The following is a 24,365-nucleotide window of genomic DNA, read 5'->3' as shown; positions in this document are numbered from 1 at the left end:
TATAAAAGGAAAGAAAAGGAGGACCTTTGAAATCCTTCCCTGTAAGATACATTGTTTGACTATTCAGTTTCTATTACCGGTACTGAAGAAATTCTTTTTCCCCAGTCAGTGTTTGACTGCATAGAGCATTCCCAAATTTCATTGAGGATGACTGAACTGTGTTCAGTGTTGTGGCTGAATAAAAAATGTATTCACTTAAGGTTGCCCCTTTAGCTGAGTTCTATGGTGATAAATATTCTGGTTCCCTAACCAGAAATCTTCTGCCTCTAGAAAAATATTTAGTTGGCTTTGAGTAGGTGCACATGAGATATTGGCATGGTGGAATAATTTGCAAGATCTTCCAGTGAGGGTATTAGCATATAAATAGCAGATGCAATGACGACCATCACAGCTGAGTACATTTAATTTTTAGTTTATAAGATAGAATGGGTTTTTAAATGCATAGCCATCAAGCCTGGTGAAAGACAAATGAAGTTTAGAGTTCACTTGTCTGAGGATGCCTTACATCATTTTTTTTAAGAAAGGGAAACAGACGCGTAAAACTGAACAAAAGTGATTTCTTGGGTGAAAAGTAATTGAGATTGCAAACCAAGTTAATTAGACCATGCAAAATTTATTTAATGGTCCCAGCTGTAGTTTGCAAGTGGTGTTTTAGTAAGTAGATATGACTTCTTCGTACACTATCTTTTCCTTCTTTTTCTGAAATAATTAGTGAACGCTGTACATCTAGTGCTATAAACTGATTGCATTGTATGTTTCAGCCATTTTATTGCTTGCTTTAATTATGATTGCAGAAGCTCAGGTTTTTAAATCCTCTTAACAGAATGTAGCAGTCAATTTGTATAAGACTGGGAAGAGGACCAAAGGCTTTCCTTTACATCTTCCAAAGTGTTGTATAGTGGGTGGAGGTTTGTTTATTTATTTATTTATTTTTATTTGTATTTATTACAAAATGGGATGGATGAGCAAAGCATTTAACTGGATCTGTGGTCGCACTGAGCTACGCTGACAGCTGGCGGCTCTTGGAGTGATGACTCCAAAGCAGAAGATACGATTGTATTTCTACTGGCATCCCATGTCTGTTTTCAGTATTACTCCTTTTTAAGGTGGAGATTGGGAAGGAAACATCTGTTGATTTTTCAAGTTTTTTTTAATGAGTTAGGGAGCAAATGGTTTGATTGCACTTGTCTAGCCAGAGAAGTCAGCACTATTTTAAGGTTTTAATGAAAGTTAGGAGAATTGAGGAGACATTCTAACTGATTACAATGAAAACAATGCATGTGTGTTTTCTGTAATTTTATTTTTTTTTTCAGTATTCTTATCTGCAAATAAGTACAGCCCAAAAATCTGGAACTTGTCTAGCTAAATCCTGCTTCCTTCGACAGTGAGATACCTAGTCAGGAATGCTACCAGTTGAAGGAAAAACAAGCAAACAAACAAAAAAAAAAACACATTTTTGTGGAAGTATGATTCATTTAGTTACAAGTGAACGTCACTGTTGCTGTAGAGCAGATTAATAATGAACCAGGAAACTTCCCCTTTTCATCGGACTTGATGAGCAGTGGTGGTGCAGGTAGCCTTGGGTGTCTGGGGCTCTGTTTGGTCTTCCTTTGGATGACCATCCTCTGGTGGGAGAGAGAAAGTAGTTAATGTTTCTCTAAGACTGCCAAGCTGTGTTGGTGACTTTCCTCGTATCGATTGCAATTTACTAATTCTGCCACTAAAAATATCGTCTTAAATGTTTATTTCTTCTTCTGAGTAACTGTTGATGGTTTTGGTTTTTTTTTTTTTTTTTTTTTTTTTTTTTTTTTTTTTTTTTTAAATTACGAAAAAAGTTTACCTGTAGTGGAAAAGTAAATAACAGGTGGCTAAACTTTTATATGACATCTGTAGAGTTTGCTTTGGAACTTTCTTCATGTTTGAAAAGTGGAATTGGAGAAAAAAAAAAAACACACACTTTTCTGTCTAATAATGTTGCCCATAAGCTCTCCTCCTTTCTGAGGAAAGGGAATGGAACAAAACATAAATTGGATGGCTCTTATAAAGTGTTTTATTTCACTGGAGTGAAATAAATTGAGATATAGCTAGCCACTGCTACTGTGCAACTTCTTGAATTTCTACCAGTGGTGATCTTCATATTTGAGAGCAAGAAGATAACTTATTTGTCTTGTTAAAGGTGTTATCAAAATAAAGATTTATGTCTATTTGAAGAAAAAAAGGGGGGCTTAATTCCCGATAGTTAGCTAAGCAGTTAATTTATTTTTTTTTTTTTTACAGGAAATCTAAATTTAATAGAAGGCCCCAGTGAAATTCAAGGGTGTGAACAATAAGCATAATATTTTATGAAAATGACCCCCATATTTAAAATCTGGCATTATATGTTATGCATTGTAGCACCAAGTCCACATCTACCTTTTAGAAAATTAAAACACATAAATTCTGTTTAGTGTTTGATATGCAGTGCACTAGCTGAAAGCCATAATGCCCCTAAAACCTTGGGTTGCTTTTCACCTTTCATAAATTCCTGGGTAGATTCTATACAAAAAATAATTTTCAGCTCCGTGGCTCATTGTTATTCAAACTTGATTGATCGTCGTCATTTACTCAGTGAGGAAGTTAAGTGCTCCTGTCATTTCCGAAGAGTATAATTGGGACGTTTCACAGGTCAGCGGTAGTGACAGGTTTCCCTTTTGATTAGTGTTAGACTGATAACAAAAATTACAGTTTCCTATGATTAATGTTTTCTATACTACTTGAATGCACAGTTCATGGATTGTACCTAAACAAAGTGAATTTGCATCTGATTATGCCTTTTCTCTGTCAGGCTGGGCACGTGCTTTAAAGTTTCAGACCATGCAGGTAATACAGTAAAGTTGCTTCTGCTTCAGTTTTCACGTTGAGGCCTGCTTAATTTTAGTATATTAATATACAGAGGGCCATGTGCCTCCAGTGGCATGCGAAAAAAATGAGTGGAAATTTCAGCTGAAGAAGTAATCTGGATTCTTTGTAGACTTCTCAGATTGTCATGCACATGAGTGCTTGTAGTATACCCACTGATACCTTAGGTATAATTTGGAGATTTAAGTTAAATGATCGGTCTGAACTGAGTTTTCTTACTAGTGTGACGTTATTCCTCCATTCCTTAAACTTGTTGCTGTCTATTTGTGAACAGACTACTGAGTAAATACTATAGAAATATGCTGAACTTACTTACCCTGTTTTATAATGTGAAAGTTAGTCTGCTTTTACGTTATGGAACAAAGCTGTAGACTAAGATCATCGATGGCAGGTTTTAGCTTGGTGTAGTCTTTTTGGGCAGCTAAATGAGAAATGGAACCAGAGTATGGAAAACGTGGTGTTGCCCTTCTCCTCGCTGGAGAAATAGGAACGTCTGTTATTTCCAAACTTAATTCGGTTGCTCCTGACAGATAAAAAGGGGATGACAACACCAGCAGAATTTTGAAATCAAAATGCAAATAAACTTCTCTTCAGTCTCCAGCCCTCTCCTATTGTGCAGAATACAAAACTTTATGGTGTTTTTCTTTCTAAAGGCCATTGGGAAGGTCTTCTAAAGGTTGCAGTTTAACACAAATACTCTTCTTTCACATCTAGTGCCTTCGCAAGTTTTAGTGGTAGAGTATTTGACTTTTCATTAGAACTCTATTTTGATCTCTGCTGTGGAGGTCAGGTTCAGCTTGCATCTGTCTTGGCCATGCCGGTTGGGGCCTGAAGGCAGAATACTTCCAAACATGGTTATGCTAGGACTTAATTTTAAAATAAAGACTAATTAGGTATTCTCTTGCAAGGACACACTAGTAAATCTACTCAGTTCTTCAAGAAAGAAAATATATATATAATTTAACTTGCAGCTACTGTTTTCCTAAAGTCATATTTTAAGCGAAGGGAAGAATCATACTTTCAACTTGAGCCATCCGTTCATTATAAGTTAAAGTGTATATTAATATCAATTAACGTTGCTTATTAGAAATGAGTTTCAATTCAGCTTGCAAGTAATACTGACCAAAAAGAAATGGTGTTTTGTTATTTATTTATTTTTTTTAACTATGTTCAATATACCAAGATTGGTTTCTAGTTTTTTTTGGCTTCAGAGTATATGTATGATTTAAAGGAACTCAGCTGTGCAGCTGTGACACACGATTAGAGTTGTGAAATAAATTGGGAAAATTCTGCTGCAGGCAAAACCTGCAGTATCCTCCCATGCTTGTACAATGAGCAGTTGATATGAATATCAACATAAGTCAGGTGCAGCAGGAGAAGTAAAGAACATAGCTGAAAATACAAAAAATGATGCCATTCCTTATCTATTGCAGTGAAGTTGGGGAAAAAAAAAAAAAGTAATAGCTCCGTGGTGAGGTTGCTTTTAGTTGATACCCCCTTATTGTTTCGTAGACTTATAGAAGTGCATGGAAAACATACAGTAATATGCTAATCGTGTTGTTGTTAAGAATTAAATGATTCCTGAGATGGACAAACAAAACAGAGCATAAACCTTCAGCACTGCTGCCTTTTAGAGTAGTAGGCATTTGCTGTTTTGTAGTTGTGATAGTACAGGCCATGTTTGGGTGGCACAGATTCTTTAAGTTTACACGTACTGTAGCAAAAACAATTCACTTTCAGGTATGAAACAAGCTTAGAAAAGAATGTAGAGGCTTGCTGGCATGTGTACAGTAGTGGCTGGCTGAAATGAAATATGGGAGGTCACTTAGGTTATTAATTGACCCAGTTAATTGGTAAGAACTGCGTTTTTATATTTCAGGTACTCATAGGGGTTCCATTTTGGAGTGTAATATAGATGAAGTTCACAGTTGAAAAATCCTGTTTTGCTGGTCTTTTGGGTAGTAATTTGTGCAGTCTGTTGGCATGAATGGTTAGGTTTTGATGAATTAGGTAAGAAATGAATACATCGAAGTATTTTTAATGCTGCTGTGAAGAAACACAGTGAAACACTGTTGTATGCAGACACATCTGAATAGTCTTACTTTGATCTGAATATTTTTCCTGAATAGTCTTACTTTGATCTGAATATTCCTACTTTAGCCTACTGGTCTATCGTTCCTGTCCTGTTTGCCTGCTCTGTTTATGAGCCCTTTAGCCTTTCGATACTACATAACATGCCACAGACTATTTGGCTGAGGCTGAATGAGTAAAATCAACCAAAGGAGAAAGAGATAAGGCTGTAATTTGCTAATTAAGTCAAAATCTTGATGTTATTTTAAGATTTTTTTGGTTTTATTTATAGCTTCACGCTTTCTCAGACTTAACCAATGGCATCTGTTGAAATCTTCAAAGAAGCCCTTAGGATAGAGTATGGCTTTAGAGATAAAATGTTAAGCAAAGTTCTAATCTTAGATGAAGATTAAATACATGATTAAATAAATACTTTTGTCACAGAGTCTGAGTAGAGCTATCACGATGTCTGAAATATTTGCAATGCGAAGGGAAATGAAAAGCTGTCTTCACATTTAAAAAAAAAAATCTCTGTAGATGAAAGCCTCAGATGATGATGACGATGATGACGAAGATGAATTTGTGGAGGTCCCTGAGAAGGAAGGTTATGAGCCCCACATTCCAGACCACCTGCGTAAGGAATATGGTGAGTTTGCCCAGCTGTGAAAAGCTTTATCCCTGCATGTTACTGCTGCACTAAAGTAAATAAACAGCCATTATGAAGTAATAAAGTGATCAGTGGTGTGGGTAATCTCTCTGGCTGCTATGAGGAAGTCATTACATAGATAGGGGAGTAGTGATTGGCTCTAGATAAACAAATACTTTCTAGGAGCAAGAGCAACTGAGACTAGAAGCTTATTTCATTCCATCATGTTCCACTGGAGTTTAGAGCCAGAAGCACAGAAGCAGCACTGTGTGTGCTTACATGTGTGCTAAACGCAGGGAGCAAAGGGATTGCAAAGTGAAGCCATAAACAAGCCTGAATAATAGAAATATTTGTAACAGTCTGGTGAGATGAGGTGAAGTTTTGTCTCAATTAGTAGCATTAAAAGCAGTTGGAGATGTGCAGCTGCTTCCTCCCATGGGGTAGCCAATTTAGAGCTCACAAAGTAAGCTTTTTTTGTTGTTGGGTGTTGCTATCACAAGATAAGAAAAGGATCTCAGCCTTCAAGTACAGAATTACAGCCACTGAGCACATGCCAGATGACAAAATATAATCTTGGTCTTGTCTGCTTCCTTTAAATGAAGCAAGCCTTCTTTTAATGCATTCTAAAGATTTATTTTTTTTAAAGAACAACTATATACTTGTAATGTATTTCTGTGAAATTGAGAGGGGAGTTTCTGAAGAAAGTTCATCTCAAATAATTAAAACTCAGTGTGTAACTCCTTGTCCTTTGTCCATCTAGCTTATTAAGTGTCTGCAGCTTTGCAGTTCTGTATAGCATTGCATATTTTAAAAGTCAGAAGACTTTGGCTCAGAGGAGAGGAGAGGGTAGCTGCTGTTACGTAGAAGTTAAAAACGTTAGACATTGTACTAAGTTTCTTGTGCCTACATTTCTCCACAGGTGTTTGTGTAAGGCTGCTGCTTTGTTACCTTTTTTGATCCCATTCATATTTATGTGTAATTTACCTGCGGTTTGCATCATAAAATTCAGGCTGTAGCTATTATCTCTATGAGCCAAATGTATCTTTTTTGTAAAACAAAGAGGTGTGCCTGCGTAAACCCAAGGAGATGTGGCTCAGGTGACCTTTTAACTGTCTTCTGCTATCAGTTTTGGCTACAGACAGCAAAAGATGTTTGGTAGTGATAACCTGTATTGGCTGGGGTCAGCTCAAGGACATCCCCTGGTCTGCTGAGCCCTGCTAGGGCCTCAGTCCGTCTTAACCCATCTGGACTTAACCTGCGAGGACACCCTGGTACCCTTGGACGTAAGGCCTGCATTGATCAGACTGCACACCTGTCTGTTTTCCCCACCTGCAATGTTGTTTGACTTGACTTTTAGCACATGCATTGCTTGAAACAGTCGACAGGCAGGTACTTTGTCCAGCCACTGGCTGGGGAAGGTGAAGTGCAACAGGGAGTATTGAGACAGTGGTGAGGCTGGAAAGTGAGATGGGAATGGGGTGTACTTATTAGAAACAAACACAGGACAGTGGGGAAGAAACAAACACAGGACAGTGGGGAAGAAACAAACACAGGACAGTGGGGAAGGGCTGAGGACGCAAGGACACATAGGAACTGAGCAGCTGTTCTTCTTTTGTTCTTGGAAGATGATGTTAGATTTTGATAAAATGATGACAGTATATGTTGGCTATCCCACCTGCCTCAGTCCTGCAATAAACACTAAGTTCTAATTATTGCTAATAATGGGACTTGCAAAAAAAAGAATATAATGGTAGAAAGGGATAGCTGCCTTCTGGGTAGCTGTGAAAAGTTTCTTATGCATGCATGGCTAACAAGAGTAAAACAAAATGTTGGTGGTGATAGTAAATAAATGAACAAATGAGGTTGGTTATTAAGATAGCTGTGGTCCTTAATAGTTCCAGGCACTGGAACCTGAGTTTCGTATCTTTAACAGGAGCCTGATGAGTCCTGACGTGAAATTTCTCTTTATTACTTGTTAACTTCTACTGGAAGTGAAATGTGTTCTTTTCCTTCTCTCCCTTCCTTCTCCTGTCTTTCTCATGGACACACATTTAAAAAATAAAGTAGCTTACCACCCTTTGTATCACACTAATACAACACTTAGCTGCCATTTGAATTCCTGCTCGTGGAAAAGGGTAAAAGAACAAGTCTATGATAACTTAGTCTGGTCACCTACCAGTCATACTCGTCTACTCAAGGATATTTTAAAAATCTATACAATTAATGAAGAAATTCTCAATTTGTATTTAAACTATTGCTGATAGGAACATACCTTACAGTGAAAAAGCCAATCAGGAAATGACACCTCTCATGTTGTTTGCATGCATTTATGTAGGAGCTAATGGTCACACTTGGTTGTTCTTTATGTTTAGCATTTTGAAAGAAATGAACCGCTCTTGATATTCCTGAAGTCATTTAGGTTTTCTTGCTTTCATTTAAAGTTATTACCTAAACTCCCAGTTCAGGAAAGAGTATCTGTTCAAGTAGTCTTTTTATGCATGTCCTTTCTTCCATCTTTTCATGCTTAAGTGCTTTCTTGGACCAACTTATCAGTTACTAGTTCAAAATCAATTTCAGAAGCCAGTATATAAGTGTTGCATAAATCAACTGACTTCTTTGTAATTACTTCAGGTCTGCATGAGTAAAATCAGGAACAGTATTTGCTCTACTGGACTCACTTGTGTATATATTTTTAATGAGCAAAAGCAAAGTAAGCATCCCTTTGGCACATTTTTGTTTAGAAAGGTGAGTTACCTCACAGAATTACACAAGATTTTAGTTACACAAGAATTTATTGATTTCAAAGTAGCATGTTAACCATGGAGAGTTGGCTGTGTTAGGTGGCCACCTCTCTAATTAAATATGGCTCTTTATTCCGTGTGCAAGCGCAGTTATCATAGCGGTGACTTTAGATTTATCTTAATATAATCCTGGTGGGTTTCTGCTGCATTTCATTAGTTCACATTCAGTTCATGAAGAGGCTGAGCTAAGAAAACGAAAGTCTGTGCAAGCAGAATGCCTTAACTGCAACATTAAACCCTCCATGTAAAATATATTCTCAGTGCTGTGGAGAAGGTGTGAACAATTTAAAGCATTTTTCCTTGTGTTACTTCACCTGAACAAACCAGGAAAAGTGAACAACTTCTCAAATTAACTTTTTATCCTAAGCAGGAAAAAAAAAGATGTAAAACTTGACTGTGGAACTGGATTGGAATGTGACATCTAGATTCTTGATATAAAAGTCACTTACTGCCTTCCACTTCTCTTAGGAAAATGGAAGTATCCTGCCGACAAGGTACAACCTTTCAAGCTCAGATGCTGTTTCCAATAACACACACATCCTTTTTTGGTTCTTGTGAGATCTGAAAAGTTAGTGAAAAAGGAAAAGATAAAGATGGCAGGTTTTGTATGCATAAGCATGAAGCCATGTACAAGTGTAATAATGACTCTGTGTGTGTGCATGCATGTGTATGTAGTTGATAATGATTATCCCAAAATTGATGGTGATATTTAATATGTAAGATAAACTGAGCATGGGCACAGTTTGGGTGGAGGGAGAATTAAACAAGTCAACTTGAAGCTCCATGTGTAAGATGAAATGTAAATTTGTTAAAAGAATTTAGGTGATTAGATAACTGAAGTGTGAAGATATAACCCATTAGGGGTGTCATGCCAAATTAGCATTACCAGACTTTTAATGACCTCCCATTTGTATAATCCTTATTTACACTTGCACCTGATGTCTGCAACAGACGAGCCCAGCTGTCCTGTGGTACCACAGAGCCATCGTAAATGCAGTTTGTTGTTAAAGAGAAATGCTGGGCTGAAAAAGAAACTGCACTGTGAAGATAATTTTCATAGGAGCACTCCAGTTCTCTCAGCGCTCTCCACCAATGTTGCTCATTTCTATTGAAGAGCAACTGCCCGTTGTATGGTCAGTATGCTAACTGCTTAAAAATTGAGTCGTTATTTATTATTAAATTAATTATTAATTATTTATTATTAAATTAATTATTATTAAAAGCAAGCTTTGGGGAGAGAAGAAGTACAATTAAAGAATATAAAGCATTATTTCCACGTGAGATTTCCCACATTCCAGCCTTTGTTAGTCAGCTGTCAGGGCTTAAAGCCTGAGGGTGGGTAAGGGCAAGAACGAAATGGTGGCTTATGACATGGTTCTTGTGCCAAAGATAGAATTTGGAGCTGACACCAGGAGAAGAGATTCCTTCCTGCCCTGACGTTGGTGTAGCTGAGCTCTGAACCACACGAGGAAGCAATCAGGTTTGAGAGAGGTGCTTTTCCAGGTGAAGGCAGAACAATTCTCTGATCTAGTCCAAAATACCTCCTCAAACAACTGCTCTCTTCTGCTGCTGGTGCCTTAGGGAGGGCCACAGAGTCTGGGGATCTGTTCCACTCAGGGAATGTAGGGGCCTTTGTTATCTCTCCTGACACCAGTGATTATATTGCATAGATCTCTGTTTGCTGTAGAGAGAGCTCATGCACCTATGTCTAATGGTTAAATGTGGGTGTTTGTCTAAAAGCCGAATCCCACTCTGATTAAGTAACATCAAGGTACTAATAGGGTTTCTCGTGACTCGTAATTCTTGCCTGGGTCTCAGTGCAGGCATTCACAAATGTATTTTTGTGATACTACTTTGAGGCACAGGGAAGTGGTATTGCCATTTTACAAGTGGTGACATGGGGAAGCCATCTGATTTGGGAATATTATCATGGGAGCAGTCAACTGGTTGTCAAGTTTCAACCTTTATTCAGAATTATGTGGGAAAGGACTGTTCAATCAAGAACATAAATTGTTATTTCAAATCTTGTTCATCAGATTATTTCTCTTGTATTTAAGCCTCATACTAAAATGTTTTTAGGTCCCTGATAACTACTTTAGTGGTTCACATTGTGTCTTAAAATCTGTTTGGGCTTTTTTCATATCAAGATCAATGCTGCAGTTCTAAAATCCCAGGGGTTAGTTCTATCCATTTCAGAAATTCTTCTCTGTTCACATCACAGAGTGATGTGCTTTTGTGGGTTAGATGTCCCCAAACTGCCTTTCCTAATCTGATGGTGTCTGGGTCACGTCTTTTCTGTGTGTTAAGTACCTTTTTTTTCTTCTATGAAATGTCATAGCAACACAGGAAAGAAGGCTTGTACCCCAACTTGACAAACTTGACAAGTTGGGCTTGTACCCCAACTTGACAAATATATAAACAAAACTAGACTATTTCCTTAGTAGAGAATTCACCACCTGTTTACAACGAGAGAACTTGGACTATTTCAGACTATTTCAGAAGATATTCTAGCGAAGCTCCCTGAGCATTTTAGAAACATGGATAAACTCACAGCTGTAACCAGTCATTGAAGATGTGGGATTTTTACAGCTTTGGCATTTTCTATAACCATTAACAGCCTGTACTGGGAATAACAACAACAAAATATGTGTGTGTGTGTGTATATATATATATACACACACACACACACACACACTGTATAGACTAACAGATTACATTTCTACTGTCTGATTTTCCAGTTAGGTATTTCTCTATTCCATGTTTTTTAATGGCATGCATGAAAATCTGGAAATCACAGGGAAAAAGCACAAACTCTATGTGCCTAGTGTTGAGCACATCTCTAATTAGAGCATCTAAACATGTCTGAATACTTAGTGAAAGACTTGTTTTCAGTACTTATTAGTCTTTCAGGAAAATAATTTGTTTAGTTTTCTGTTATTAGGATCGAGTATGGTTCCCTGATGGTAGGCATATTTGCAGAACTTACTGAAAGTCGTTTTGAAATGGCTTTTGAAATGGTTCGGTTTACATCAAGTCTAGGCATCCACAGGAGAGAGCTTGTTTCTCATGGCTAGACTTCAGGATGAGTCAATGCAAGTAAGTGAACACTGATGTGGATTTGGTACGGCAGCTTTTGTTGCCAACAGGTTGCTGTGTTTCATACAAGAAGAAAGGTGAGTTTATTTGGGGAGAGATGTACATCAGACGAGCAGCTTAGCAAATTGTTTTCATCAGCTACATGAAAAAAAGTGCATCACTGAAACTAACCAAAAGATTGTGTCCTACCTCAGCTGTAATGAAATGTTTTTGATGGCATTAGCATCTGGGAATGAAGTTGCCGAGGTTCTGCTGACTGTTGAATCACTAAGTAGACACACACATGATGGATAAACAGAAATTAAAAGTTACGCTTAAGCTTTTCTTTAAATGAGAAGAAATGAAACGATGGGTTCTGCTTTAAAAGCCTGATGGCTTCTTAGTCTGGTTTGATTTGTCTGTTCTCCATACCTTGGGAGCTTCCTGAGGGAATTCTTCCTACAGGTGAAGAACATGGAGAACAGTTCTGCACAGAGAAACAGCTCAGTGGGGACCGTGGGGAAGACAAACCGACAGGCTTCAGTGTGTATGGAACACAGTTGTCGGGAACTGAATTTGAAACTTGGAACCATGCTATCACTACTAATGCTTTGTGCTCTTTCCTGTGAGGCTAAACAAGGACTTGTGGGTATTACTTGACTTTTTTATGGGAAAAATTCAAATCAGCTTTTGCAGGAGGAAGGACAAGCAGAATTAGTTACTTTCAGCTTTTGGTAATCTGTGAAATTTGGATCCCCTTTCCCAAATTTCAAAAAAAAGCAGTTCACATAAGAGTTGTGTTTCTTTCCCTAGATGGGAGCCTGCTATTTAGAATAAGATTTATATTAATATTGCTAGAAGTGCTTTAATATAAATCAGACAAAGTTGTTACATGATTGAAATAGCATGCATTGTTTTACCATAGATGTGTAGATAACAGATAACAGCACTGGCGTTAGGACCCTGGTCCTGATCTGCTATAATTGAATATATGACATATAGTCTGAATTTTTCTTAGCATTTACAACATTAGAAGTATTTAATTACAATTTTACTGGTGAGATTACCTCATTATAGTAATATTTTGAATATATCTATATATAGGCAAACACATTCTGTATAGCTACATTTAGGACGATAATTGAGTAAAGCTTTTATAATGCAGTATTTGAAATGAAGATAACTGCATATTTATGGAAAAAAACATTCCAATAAAATACTTCTATATCCATGTAGAAGTATTGATTGTAGATGTTTCTTCTGATGCATCCTAATCAGTAGATTCTGCAAGCCCTTCCTCACTTTCAAGCAAGGTCCTTCTATGTAAATAAGTTCCACGGGAGATCTGACAGGACACAGCATATATGGGATGCCTTCTGAAGTTCTTAGAAATTAATGACTGTACAGGATGCTGATAATACTTCTGAGTTGTTTGTGATATTAGTGTACCTCACAGGAAGTAAGCAATGGCCAGGGATTGCAAAAGGATAAGCAAGAAGTCTGAAAGATCAGGGTGTAAGGAATAGAAAGATTTTAATCTAAATGCTGCTACTTTGGTTTATTCTGATTCTTAACTATGATTTCAAAACATAAAAATTAGGGTTAATTAATGACAATCATCATTATAACAAATTAGCATAATCTATAATTTAAAAAATGCTAAACAAATACTTTAAATACTTTACTTAAACACTTTATGTAATGTTAATGAACTTTTGTAGTTAACTAACTTACCTTTTTTCTTTGAATGATTTGAATTTCCAAATTTGAATTTCCAAAGTAGAATTCAAAAAAAATTTGATAAATGTAAATGATTGTGCATGCATTAAAAGGCAGCTGTGGGCATTTCTTTTGGTTGTTTAAAATCGTAGATTATGAAGTCTTGACAACTTTTTGAAAGCAGTGTAATTTATGTAGAAACAGTAATGTGCAGCTGACCATGCGATAAGTCGCCTTGGGTTGTGTGCACGGCTTCCCTGTGTTGTGAGACTTCTGCTGAAACCACTTCTGGCATTTCAGCATCCTCCCACAGCAGCAGTAGGCAGCAGTTTGATTAGTGGCATTCAAGGGTAAGATAAGAAACTGTATCTGTTACTCAATTTTAAAACTAAGGAGGAAGTTTCCTACCCCAAAAAAATGATAAATGTTGTAACCTGTTTATCCCTGTATGAAGACTTCTTAGAGTTCGCTTATAGCATCTAGAAGTAAGAAATTTCTCATTCTCCCAATTAAAAAAACAACTGAATATTCCTTTAATTTGTAATGGTTTCATAATGATCAGCTATCCGTCAGGGATGACTTATGTAATTCAAAGTTTCTTCCCTTATGAGTAGCAGAACCAGAGATAATGCAATCTTCCTACCACCTGATCACCTACGATAATTGTGTTCACACACACAGTTGTGCTTGGCAAGAGATAGCAAAACTGGCCTGAAACACTGAAGCTGTTCAGAAGCTCTGCCCCAGATGTTGCCATAAATTCTCTGGTCTGTAAGTCCATGTAAAGTAAGCTTTGCAAAGTTCTGCTTACTTAACAGGAAAGCTTATTGTGGCTCCTGAATAAAATACATTCTGATTTTTTCATTGTGAGCACAGTAGAGAGTAAGTGCATAAATATTTTACCTCAACTGCTAGATTTTCTTGACAATTTTGGAGTTGTCTGTACTAATACAAATCACATACATTCAGCTTGACTAAGATTCAACGAATGGGAAGCAGAAATTACTGTATTTTTAAGGAAAGTTGAAGTCAGTAGTACTTGTTTATATTCTATCTCCATTTTTTCAATTAAACTTAAGTGAATCTGAAGTAGCTAGATTTCGTCTAAATCCACACAGCTGAGGAAACCTGTGCTCGCTCTTTCTCTGAATTTTCACTGAGGGGCTTTTATCTCCCCCTAATCCCACCGTTTCTGTCAGGACATAATCTCTTTCTCAAATTTACATTTTAATTACAAGGCCAGCTGAACTAGCTAAAATCAATAATGTCAGCATTCAGCAGCCTAACTTCAGCTGAAACCCCAGCCTCTCTCTTTCCTTCTATTGATTTGTCTTGTGAACACGGTCTACTTTATTGCTTCAGGCAAATAGGTGCCATTTGGTCAATTTAAACAAAAAAGGGGATTTGAACATTTTTATGATTCTTTCTAACAGCTGCTATTGGAACAATTTGAACCTAGGTACTGTACTTGCATTAAAGAAAATACACAGAGCAGCAGAAATCTTAAGAGGAATTCTACTTTGAAAACTACACTTAATCCCACCTGTGTCTTCAAAACAAAACCCACCCTGACATTGGATACCATTTAGATACCGGTGTCTGCACGGTGACTTCTTATCTGGTTAGCAAGAACTAATTTTATAAACAGAGACTTAAAAAAAAACACACACACAGTAGAGGTGATGTAGCAAGGTATTTACTTTTAGCCATTTTTCTGTTAATGGTTTAAAATAAGAAATCAATGCAAAAAATAGTTTTTCTTGTAACTCTTAAGAATTCCTGTATTGATCTTCTGAATGTGATTTTATCTATCTAAATGTCACATTGTCCATTTATCTCGTTTCTGTGTGTTGCTGAGTGCTTGTCTCTGCTGTGCTCCTTCTCTCTTCCCCCAAACAAAATCAGTGTAGTGTACGAGCAATCATGCTTTCCATAAGCATCATAGAAAATTTTTTGAATAAAACGAGGATTTTCTGAGAACTTTTGACGCATATGCACATATTCTCTCTGAAGGAGCAGTAAAGGTGTGGTGAGAGATGCATACCTGTTTTTTTCTTTTTGATTTAAAGGCAATTTGCAAAAGGTACACACGCAAGTGCTCTCAAAACATTTGCTTTGAACAGCTCTTTTCAGAAAGGTATTATTGTCCTTAAAGAAAAAGATGAACAAAAAGAACATTTAAATGCTAAATGTTTAATATGCAAATACAGTCTAAGCATTACAGGTACTGTCCGTCACATTTTTCTCAGCTAACCTTGTTGATGCCAAAGGCTCTGTTTGCTTGTAACTGTTTCTAACATAAAAGAAAGTTTGCTCATCTAAATCCTGATGCTTTAAGAGTTTATAACAAAATATTTCAGGGTAATTCTGTTCCGCTTTGATACAAAGCACCTTAGAAGGGCTTCTTCCCTTTCTAGGCAATGAAGCTGAGGTGCAGTCCTGTCCTTCCTGCTTACCAGATAGATAAATTCAGAATTATTCCCTTCAGTGAAATATTAACTACTGTTAAAAACACTTTTGTGGAGGCACCATTATACCTCTTGAATGGCAAGTCCACAGCTGAATAAATGACATGAGATCATTTCTTTTGCTGTTTATTCTAGATATTCCTCTGCTTAGTTCCATCCTGTTATGCTTAATTATAATTTCTGTTATTACTGGTCCTTCTGCTAATTTTGAGACTGTTTTCTAATGTATCGGTTACTCTTATAAATGATTCTTTTAAAAAAAAAAAACAATGTTCTTTAAAGCCTTATTGACTTTAGGAATCAAAGTTAGACAACAAGGTGAATGTGACATATTCTCACTTTCATTAGAGAAGATGATGTGGGCATGGCTAAGTAAGAGAGTCTCCTTGAGTGCTTATTGACTGCTGATGGCTAGTGCTCTTTTATCCTCTTCTGAGTCCTGCTTGCTTCTTTCTCTTGTGAAAGGAAAGGTAAGCCGTCTGCCACAGTTGCTGTTACTGACCTCTGCCCTGCATCACCTGTTCTTAAAACATTTTCCTTTGCTGTGACTAGCATAAACCATACTAGAGAGACGTTTGTTCTCCAATGATCTTAGAAGAGTCCTCAGCCTTGAGAGTGTTCTGTGTCTGTCTTCTTTGTGGGATCAGTTGTATTCAGAAGATCTGGGAATGACTGAAGTGACTGTATATAGCAAAATTGAAAGGCCACACATACACACAAGCCAGATCCAGTTGGATGTCGTCTTCTCTTTACCCTCTCTTTATTAGGGGCTTCAGCTTTGTGGAGTTTGGATTGGAATTGTAGCTCCCTGCAGAGAGAGGATGTGCAGGAGCTGGGTTAATCAGGGAGCTGACAAGGCTTCCTCCTTTGCCCTGAGCTTGGAGCCTTGGGAGCGGAGGAGATGTCATTCCCTGCACAAGGACTCGCCTCCTGATTTAGGTACTTGGGAATTGTAGGCCCATATGTACCTAGGGGACAGATCTATAAGGTCACCAGCTCACCAGTGTAACCTGTTGCCAGAGTCAGGCAATGCCTTCTGCCTGGTTGCACCCCATAGGTTACAGGGAACGTGTGGTGCAGATGAATCCAGGTCAGGATGGTGCACGTGAATCAGGATTGGAAGACCTTGTAAGGTGGAAAGAGGGGGGTCAGGGCTGGCAAGGTAGATGTCCTGTTCAGTGGGTCCTGCGTGGGGGTAGTGTGGATGCACTGCTTGCATTGTAAGAGCTCCCAGTGTGGGTGCAGATGGTGTGTGTCAGCCTGGGAGGCTTGCCCAGGACATAAAGGACAATTTGACCCTGTGCTCTGTCGTCACACTTGAGGCACATTGAAGACTTTTGTCTCATGGTTTCCACTTGCAGAACAGAATTTGCCGCAGGTGCCTGCGTTATGCAGATGTTCAAATTTCTACTTGTCCTCAAAAGCTTTCTATGTTTTAAATGTATATGATTTAGTCTTTAATTATGAAATGCTTAGTTACTGACTATTACATAAAGTACGGAGTACACTCAATGGGAACTTTGTTATTGTAGATAACAAAGAAGGGAAAGACAGCATGCAATAGACCTTAGATATCTTCTCTGACAAATTTTGATGTAAGCCTATATGGTCTCTATAAAATCATGTTGATCTAATTTTATCTTTGCAAATATTTTTGCACCAAAGCTACCTGCCACTGCTGGTCCTGCAGTTTGTCACTTAGTGGTCAGGTCACAGATACCACATCAACTTTTCTAGTTGATAGCTTGTGATATAATTAATGATTAAAAAAAAAACAAAAAAACAACTATCCAAGCAAGAATACTTCAGGATACGGCTTCAGGGTTGGGGGACTCACTTGCTTCAGGATTGTCTAGAATTGGGCAAGAGATGGAAGGAAAATCCCAATTTAATAACAGCTAAAACATGTCGGGTAAACGCAGGTTGCTTTTTGTAAGAAAGCTGAGAATATTTGCTGAAAACTTTAGTCATGTGAAATTGTGACTCTTTTTTTTGTTGATATTTTTTGGGTGGGTGGCATTTCAACCAATTCTTTCTTTTCAAAGCTTTCTGAAGGATAAAATGCTATTATGTTAGTGTGAGGGATCACGTCTCTCCCGTTTTAGCTGTCGTTGGCTGAAAAGTTCTTGTAACTACTGCCAGCTAATGGAGTTGCTTCTCTAGCTCAGCCAGTAGAGGCATGTGCTGTCTGACTGCTTGGTCTATCTAATTGCATCACTACAGTCCATGCTGATGGTCTAATCGAGCTGTATAAATTAATTAAGTTGCCCCCCCACTGAGCTGCTGCTGCTGAACTTCTGTGCCTGGTACTGCCTTGCAGCGTGGGCTTGTTCCTCAGGTGTCATTCATGCATTTATTTTCTCTTCAGAGCACCCTGTGGCTATACCATTGTGCTGCTCCGATATTTTATCTTGGCAAATTGTATCTTTTACTGTCTGTGAAAGAAGAACGTTCCCTAGATAATTCTGTTTGAGGTTGTATTTAAGAATTGAAACTGAACTATTGTCAATGGTGCCTCTTAACAATAAGAAAAAAGAAATATTTGCTTTTATAGTCTCAGCTCTAAAGGCTGAGTATGGTAGCAGAGAATCTCCAAAGCATCATCACAGTTTAGGCAAATGTGTATTGTTAAAACAATTCTTCCCAAGATGAAGCAATATCACTCCTTATTGTCACACCATGTCATAACAATTTACAAGTTGATTTGCTGCAGTTAGTTACTCAGTATGTTTCTGTTCCAAAATAAGAAAAATTTCAGAGATAGAAGTACCACTCTGTCTGTGAGTGGGATTGATGTCTAATGCAAATTGAAAAGACAGCTTTCTACATGTAGTCGGCATTCTGAGCTGCTTTGGCCCTGCTGTGAAGCGTTGAGGGCAGGGGAAGCAAACCTCAAGCAAAACTCAACATCGAGCTCTTTTTCAGGGCTGGAGCCTCACTCACCCCCAAAAGTACCAGTGAGGAAGACACCAGCAGGACCAGCTCCAGCGAGCTCCCGAGCCCAGCTGAAAGGGAATGAAGATGAACTTGACCCAACTTGTGCAGCTGCAACACTGAAACTCATCAGAGCCAAACTACCAAAGTTAACACCTCCAGATGCCAGGTTATTTTCATTTTAATTCTTATGATTTGTAGAAACCTCTTGCTCTTGTGTTTATTAGTCACAGAAAAGTACTCCTGAACTGGGCAAGCTAAGGTTTAGGCTGTCTCATTTACATCTTAAAATTACATTTATTTTCCTCAGATATATACATTCACTGCCTAAAATGTAGGGGTTTGTTAGTGATTGCAGTAGGCCCTTAAGGACTCTTTTACTAATCACTTGATTTAGGTTTGATTTGTGTAAGTGGCCTCTATGAAAAGATAAAACATTATCCCATCTCCTAACCAACAAAGCCAGCCCCATTTATTGGGGGGATTTTTTGGTTTGTGGCTAAACTGAACGTATCCTATGTTAAGTTAGAAAGTAGTTTCAGCAGTCTCTTGTTCCTAGTGACTTATGCTATCGATGCTGTTTGGAGGCATGTTGTGCTGATTCCAAAGAAGTATTTGTTGTCAATCCTATTCAAAGCTTGGTGAAATTCTAATCTTGTTTAACATTTGTCTGTGAGTCTCTGGGGGATAAGTCTGGAGTAATCTACTTAGTGGTGTGTTCCTAAAAAGACACTTCTGTGTTGTCCGAAAGAAGACACTTTGGGAAAGCCCTCAAAAGCTAGCAAACCGGAATGTGATCTCAGAAAGAGAAAGGGGTTTACTTCATTAGGACTCCAGAGTTTGGAATAACCAGGTATACATTTTGAGTTTTAATTTTTAAAAAGTTAATGTTTCAGTAAGGTGACTAAGACCATTCGAAGCTGTATTAGCGAATGTCCAAATTCTCTGTAAGTAGTACTGTTTCTTGAGAATTAATGAATTCTGCAGTGTTGTTGCACAGTGAGTATTACAGGTCTGCAAGAGGGCTTTTTGTCAACAAAAACAGACTTTGTAATCTGTGCATCTGCCATGCAAACATGGGCATGAGTTTTACAGAAGCAAGATCATTCTGAAAATGGTTTGCAATACCAGATCTGTAGCTCTTGTTACAGTACAGCATGTATGACATGTGTACAGCACTTTTGCCCTCATTAGATCTGCAGTCTTCTACATTCATGGTATAGTATGCTTTAGCTTGCTTTATCTGAATATGCACTTAAGCTTCCTGATGCACTGTGCTATACTTACAGTGTGTGGTTTTACAGTCTGTGTCCTTTGGGGTGGGGGGAAAAAAAAAAAGACAACCCTGGAAAGGTAGTTGTAGTCCTAGATCTAAGCTAATATTAATGTTGGTATGAAAAACTAATGTAAACAGAGAAGAAGTTGTGATTGTGGTTGTTCTCTATTGTTCATCATTTTTCTCCAGCGAGTCTGCATCTACTGAGCCAGCAGCTTCGGAAGAGCCTGACAGTAAGAGAAGAAAACTAGAAGAGGAAAGAGCTAAAGCTCCCCTCATGCCTTTTGGGTTAGATCTTCACTACTGGGGACAGGATCAGCCAAGCGCTGGGAAGATTCTCAAGTAAATGCTCTTTTTCTTTTAAGACAAATTAAACAAATACATAGATTTACTTTTACTCAGAGGTCATGCAGTGGGGTGGCTGCTATTTCTTTTGATAATTACTTTTTCTCTTTTCTTTGTGTTGTAGGACCCATAAACAAAGTCAGAAATTCTACCTTAAAATGGTATTTGTTTTGAGAAGATGTGGTACTAATTAAATATCCTTTGATGCTTCAAAGCACATTTTTTCTGCTCTTCTCATGTTTGTGTATTACTTGCAGTATGGCAGCACTCACTCCACTTTAAGTCGGTACCTGATTATGTAAAGTACTGTGCAAGTCCATGATAGACAGTCCCTCTGCTGGAGGCTTCACAGTCTAAATAAATAACAGACAAGGCAGGAGAAAGACCAGGGAGGTGTCAGGGGGTATTTTTCCTGACTTTACAGAGTGGTAACTGAGGAAATTGATATGCTTGTTTAGTCACACAAGAGGAGGTGGCAGTTACAGGATTTGCATTTCAATCTCTTAACTTTCCATCCTTGTCTGGGAAGTTTCTGTGTTTCTTGGAGATGAAGTGTTGCTGGTTTGGGGAAAGCTCTAGCAATGCTGGGGAGAATAGATTAGGAGGTATACATCACAACATGTTTCTGGCAGTTTGTCTTTAAAGCCTGTTTTTTAGTACTAGCATTTTTATATGAAAGTTGGGTTGCAAAGTCTTTCCTATGTGTATAGATTCCATACAAGTCCACCAGAATCTTAGTACCATACTTGGCTTGAATAAAGCAAAAATCACTGACTGGCTGAATTGCAAATCAAACTCGTATATTCTCAGCAGTATTACTTTAACTTAGTTTGTTCTCTTACTAAAACAAATCAAATAAAAACCCCATAAGCATTATATGGGCTGGAGTAATAATGCTATGCAAAACAAACAAACAAAAAAACCCCACAGAAATGGTGCTTGAGTGTGAACCCAAGGGGTTCACTTCATCATCGTCTCCACATTTGGACACAGAGGAACTTAGGTTTTCATGACAAGGTCTTCTGCCCTGCCTTATATCATGTAACATTTTTATTCCTCACTTCACTTCTTCACAATAGCTAGGTATATTTCCACACTTTGGAAATGAGCCTAATTTTCTGATTTCCAGTGCATTTTTAAGATAATACCCCCTCAATTCCATCAGTTAGATTGGTTTGGGTACATTTCACTCCAACTTGATTTAGCTATAAAGAGGAATTTGACGACGTCCATCTTGCCATTTTATTCCTAAAAACTGGATCTCTCGTGCAGGTCCTTTAACTTTATTTTGTTTTATGGCAAAACCGGCCTTCAGAAGGATTTGGACTATTTTCTTCCCTTTCTCGAAAACTTCCTCTGCAGTGTCACCCCACACAATGATGTCATCGATGTACTGCAGGTGTTCAGGAGCCTCCCCCTGCTCCAGCGCAGACTGGATCAGACCATGGCAAATGGTAGGGCTATGTTTCCACCCCTGGGGCAGCCGATTCCAAGTATATTGGACTCCCCTCCAAGTGAAAGCAAACTGTGGCCTGCACTCTGCTGCTAGAGGGATGGAGAAAAATGCATTAGCAATATCAATTGTGGCATACCACTTGGCTGCCTTTGATTCCAGTTCGTACTGGAGTTCTAGCATGTCCGGCACTGCAGCACTCAGTGGTGGCGTGACTTCGTTCAGGCCACGATAGTCCACTGTTAGTCTCCACTCACCATTAGACTTTCGCACTGGCCATATGGGACTATTAAAAGGTGAATGGGTCTTGCTGATCACTCCTTGGCTCTCCAGTTGACGAATTAGCTCGTGGATGGGAATCAGGGAGTCTCGGTTGGTGCGATATTGCCGCCGGTGCACAGTTGTGGTAGCGATTGGCACTTGCTGTTCTTCAACCCTCAGCAACCCCACAACAGAAGGGTCCTCTGAGAGACCGGGCAAGGTAGACAACTGTTTAATGTCCTCTGTCTCTAAGGCAGCTATGCCAAAAGCCCAGCGGAACCCTTTTGGGTCCTTGAAATATCCTCTTCTAAGATAGTCTATGCCAAGGATGCACGGAGCATCTGGGCCAGTCACAATACGGTGCTTTTGCCACTCATTTCACAGTGTTTGCAGAAAGGATCAAGGGGAAAACTTTTTACCAGTACTCACTTGTATAAATTGCTGAGTATGTTTTGAATTATTGAAAACAAGTGAAATTTGATACATAATAGTGCTTTAACACAAATACTCCAAGCTTTGGGTTCTGTCTGGTGAGGTGTAAGCTCTTCAAAGACTGGTTATGATTTTCAGCGAGGCTTTAAGAAGCATTTGTCTGTGCTAATGCCAAAAAGGTAGTAAGGCTTTATTTTACATTGCAGATGAGTTATTCAAGCCATAAGTAAAATCAGAAGCATATTTCACTGCCTGTCTGCCTTGTGTTGTACTGTTTTATTTTTATGCTTCCCATTAAAATAGAGGGCACACTTCTGAACCTTATGGTCTATAACTGCAGATATGCCAATCTAACCAGAGATAATTTAAGTAACTGTGCACACACAATAGCATTGACCCCTGGATGTAAAATCTATTTATTGAAAAATTAAGATAGTCATTGACCAACTCTTTTAACTTTTCTCTATGCACACATACTATCTCACAGAGATGCCTAGAAAAAAAAAAAGAAACCACCAACAATAGACAACAATGGAGTGTCTATGGAATTTGAATTTTTAAAATCTGAAATGGAAAAGTCTTTCCCCTTCACCTATTTAACACTATGCTTCCCAACAGCATGTATGAGAAAGATTTTAAAATGTTGATAGTGAGACCAGCTATTGGGAAGATTGTTTTTCAAAGATTTTTTCTTTAGCTGGTAGATTGCGTGAGTAGGAGTGAGGTGTTGGGCTTCTGGCTGCTCATCTGTTCCCCTACTCATGCCTCTTATGAAAAGATTTTACTTGTCACATACATCTTTTTTTCAAACAAAAATCTGCCTTTTTAAAGCATTGCTTAAATTGCACCATGAAATCCTTGCTTCCCTTCTCTGCCATTCCCTACATCTATTGACATGATACTAATCTTTACAGTAAATAACGAAGAGTTTATTTGCCTATATATGTCTGTAAATGTAGGTAAGATTCTCTACTTTTAAAATAGATTTTCAATGGATTAGCTTAATTTCCTGGACGAACACCTCATAAGTTTCTCAGAGTTATTAACACCATACAGAAGAACAACCCACAGAACCTGGAAGAAAAAAAATCTGTAAGACTCAGCGGAGGGTTTGCTCTTTTTCTGGGTATCAAAATATTGCCATATGCCCTGATTTCAGCTTCTGTTTCTCTGCTGCTACAGGAGTACAGCTGCCAGGAATAAGATCAGGCAAGTTAAGATCAAGCCGTTTCCTCCCTGATCTATCTTCTCTGATTCACTGTAAAAGTATTTTGTTATGAAGAATATTAATACAGAATTACAAAATTATTCACTGAAACGGGATATTGAATAACTGACTTTCAATGCCAAGTCACCAGCTAGAGCTAAGACTGGTAGAAGGTGAGCAGATTAAACAAGAAATTGACACTAGACAGGCTTTGGTAATATTTTTTAAATTGCCTTCACAATAAGGGAATCTTAAGAAAGAAAGGGAGTCTTAAAAAAAGAGTGGTAGATTTTTTTTCTAATTTACTATAAAGCTTCCCCTCCTTTTACATGCAGGTTTACCACAGGATTATGCTGGCTCCTTTATGTGCTTTATATGCGCTGAACTTGTGTCTGATGTGGATGGCTCAGCAAGCCTGGACAGGAAAGGCACAACATTTCTATTGACAAATACATTTTTTATTGTTTTCTCAGATTTTCTTCTGAACATCGATTTTGGGCACCCAGTGAAGTAGAGGAAGAGGTGGAAAATAATGAAATAGCTGAAATGTTAAAAACTAGATATATAACATTTGCTGGCAAGTTTGAACCAGTGAAGCATAAATGTCGAGCGCCCATGCCTGATGGAAGTCTGTGCGAAAGACAAGATCGGATTAAGGTGGGCACTGAGTAACGTAACTTCCAGGATATGTGCTGTATGGAGAGGATGTCATTAAAATATACCTATAAACATAAATTTTGCATTGTAAATATGGCTCAAGGGATTGAATGAAAGTTATTT

At 38.1% G+C, this 24,365-nt stretch overlaps 1 protein-coding gene across 1 annotated transcript in view; it reads left to right on the top strand.

Moving 5' to 3' along the window:
• Window positions 1-24,365, top strand: part of UVSSA (UV stimulated scaffold protein A) — a 53,957-nt gene that overhangs the window by 18,514 nt on the left and 11,078 nt on the right. The window contains exons 7-10 of the mRNA XM_040554456.1: window positions 5,506-5,614; window positions 18,603-18,780; window positions 20,077-20,229; window positions 24,059-24,242. Of these exons, the coding sequence (XP_040410390.1) occupies window positions 5,506-5,614; window positions 18,603-18,780; window positions 20,077-20,229; window positions 24,059-24,242 (624 nt within the window). The remainder of the gene's footprint in view (window positions 1-5,505; window positions 5,615-18,602; window positions 18,781-20,076; window positions 20,230-24,058; window positions 24,243-24,365) is intronic.

Source organism: Cygnus olor, chromosome 4, assembly GCF_009769625.2.
Source record: "Cygnus olor isolate bCygOlo1 chromosome 4, bCygOlo1.pri.v2, whole genome shotgun sequence".
Classification (NCBI taxonomy): Eukaryota; Metazoa; Chordata; class Aves; order Anseriformes; family Anatidae; genus Cygnus; species Cygnus olor.
The sequence above is the reverse complement of the archived record's forward strand: the minus strand, read 5'-3'. Positions and strand labels throughout refer to the sequence as shown.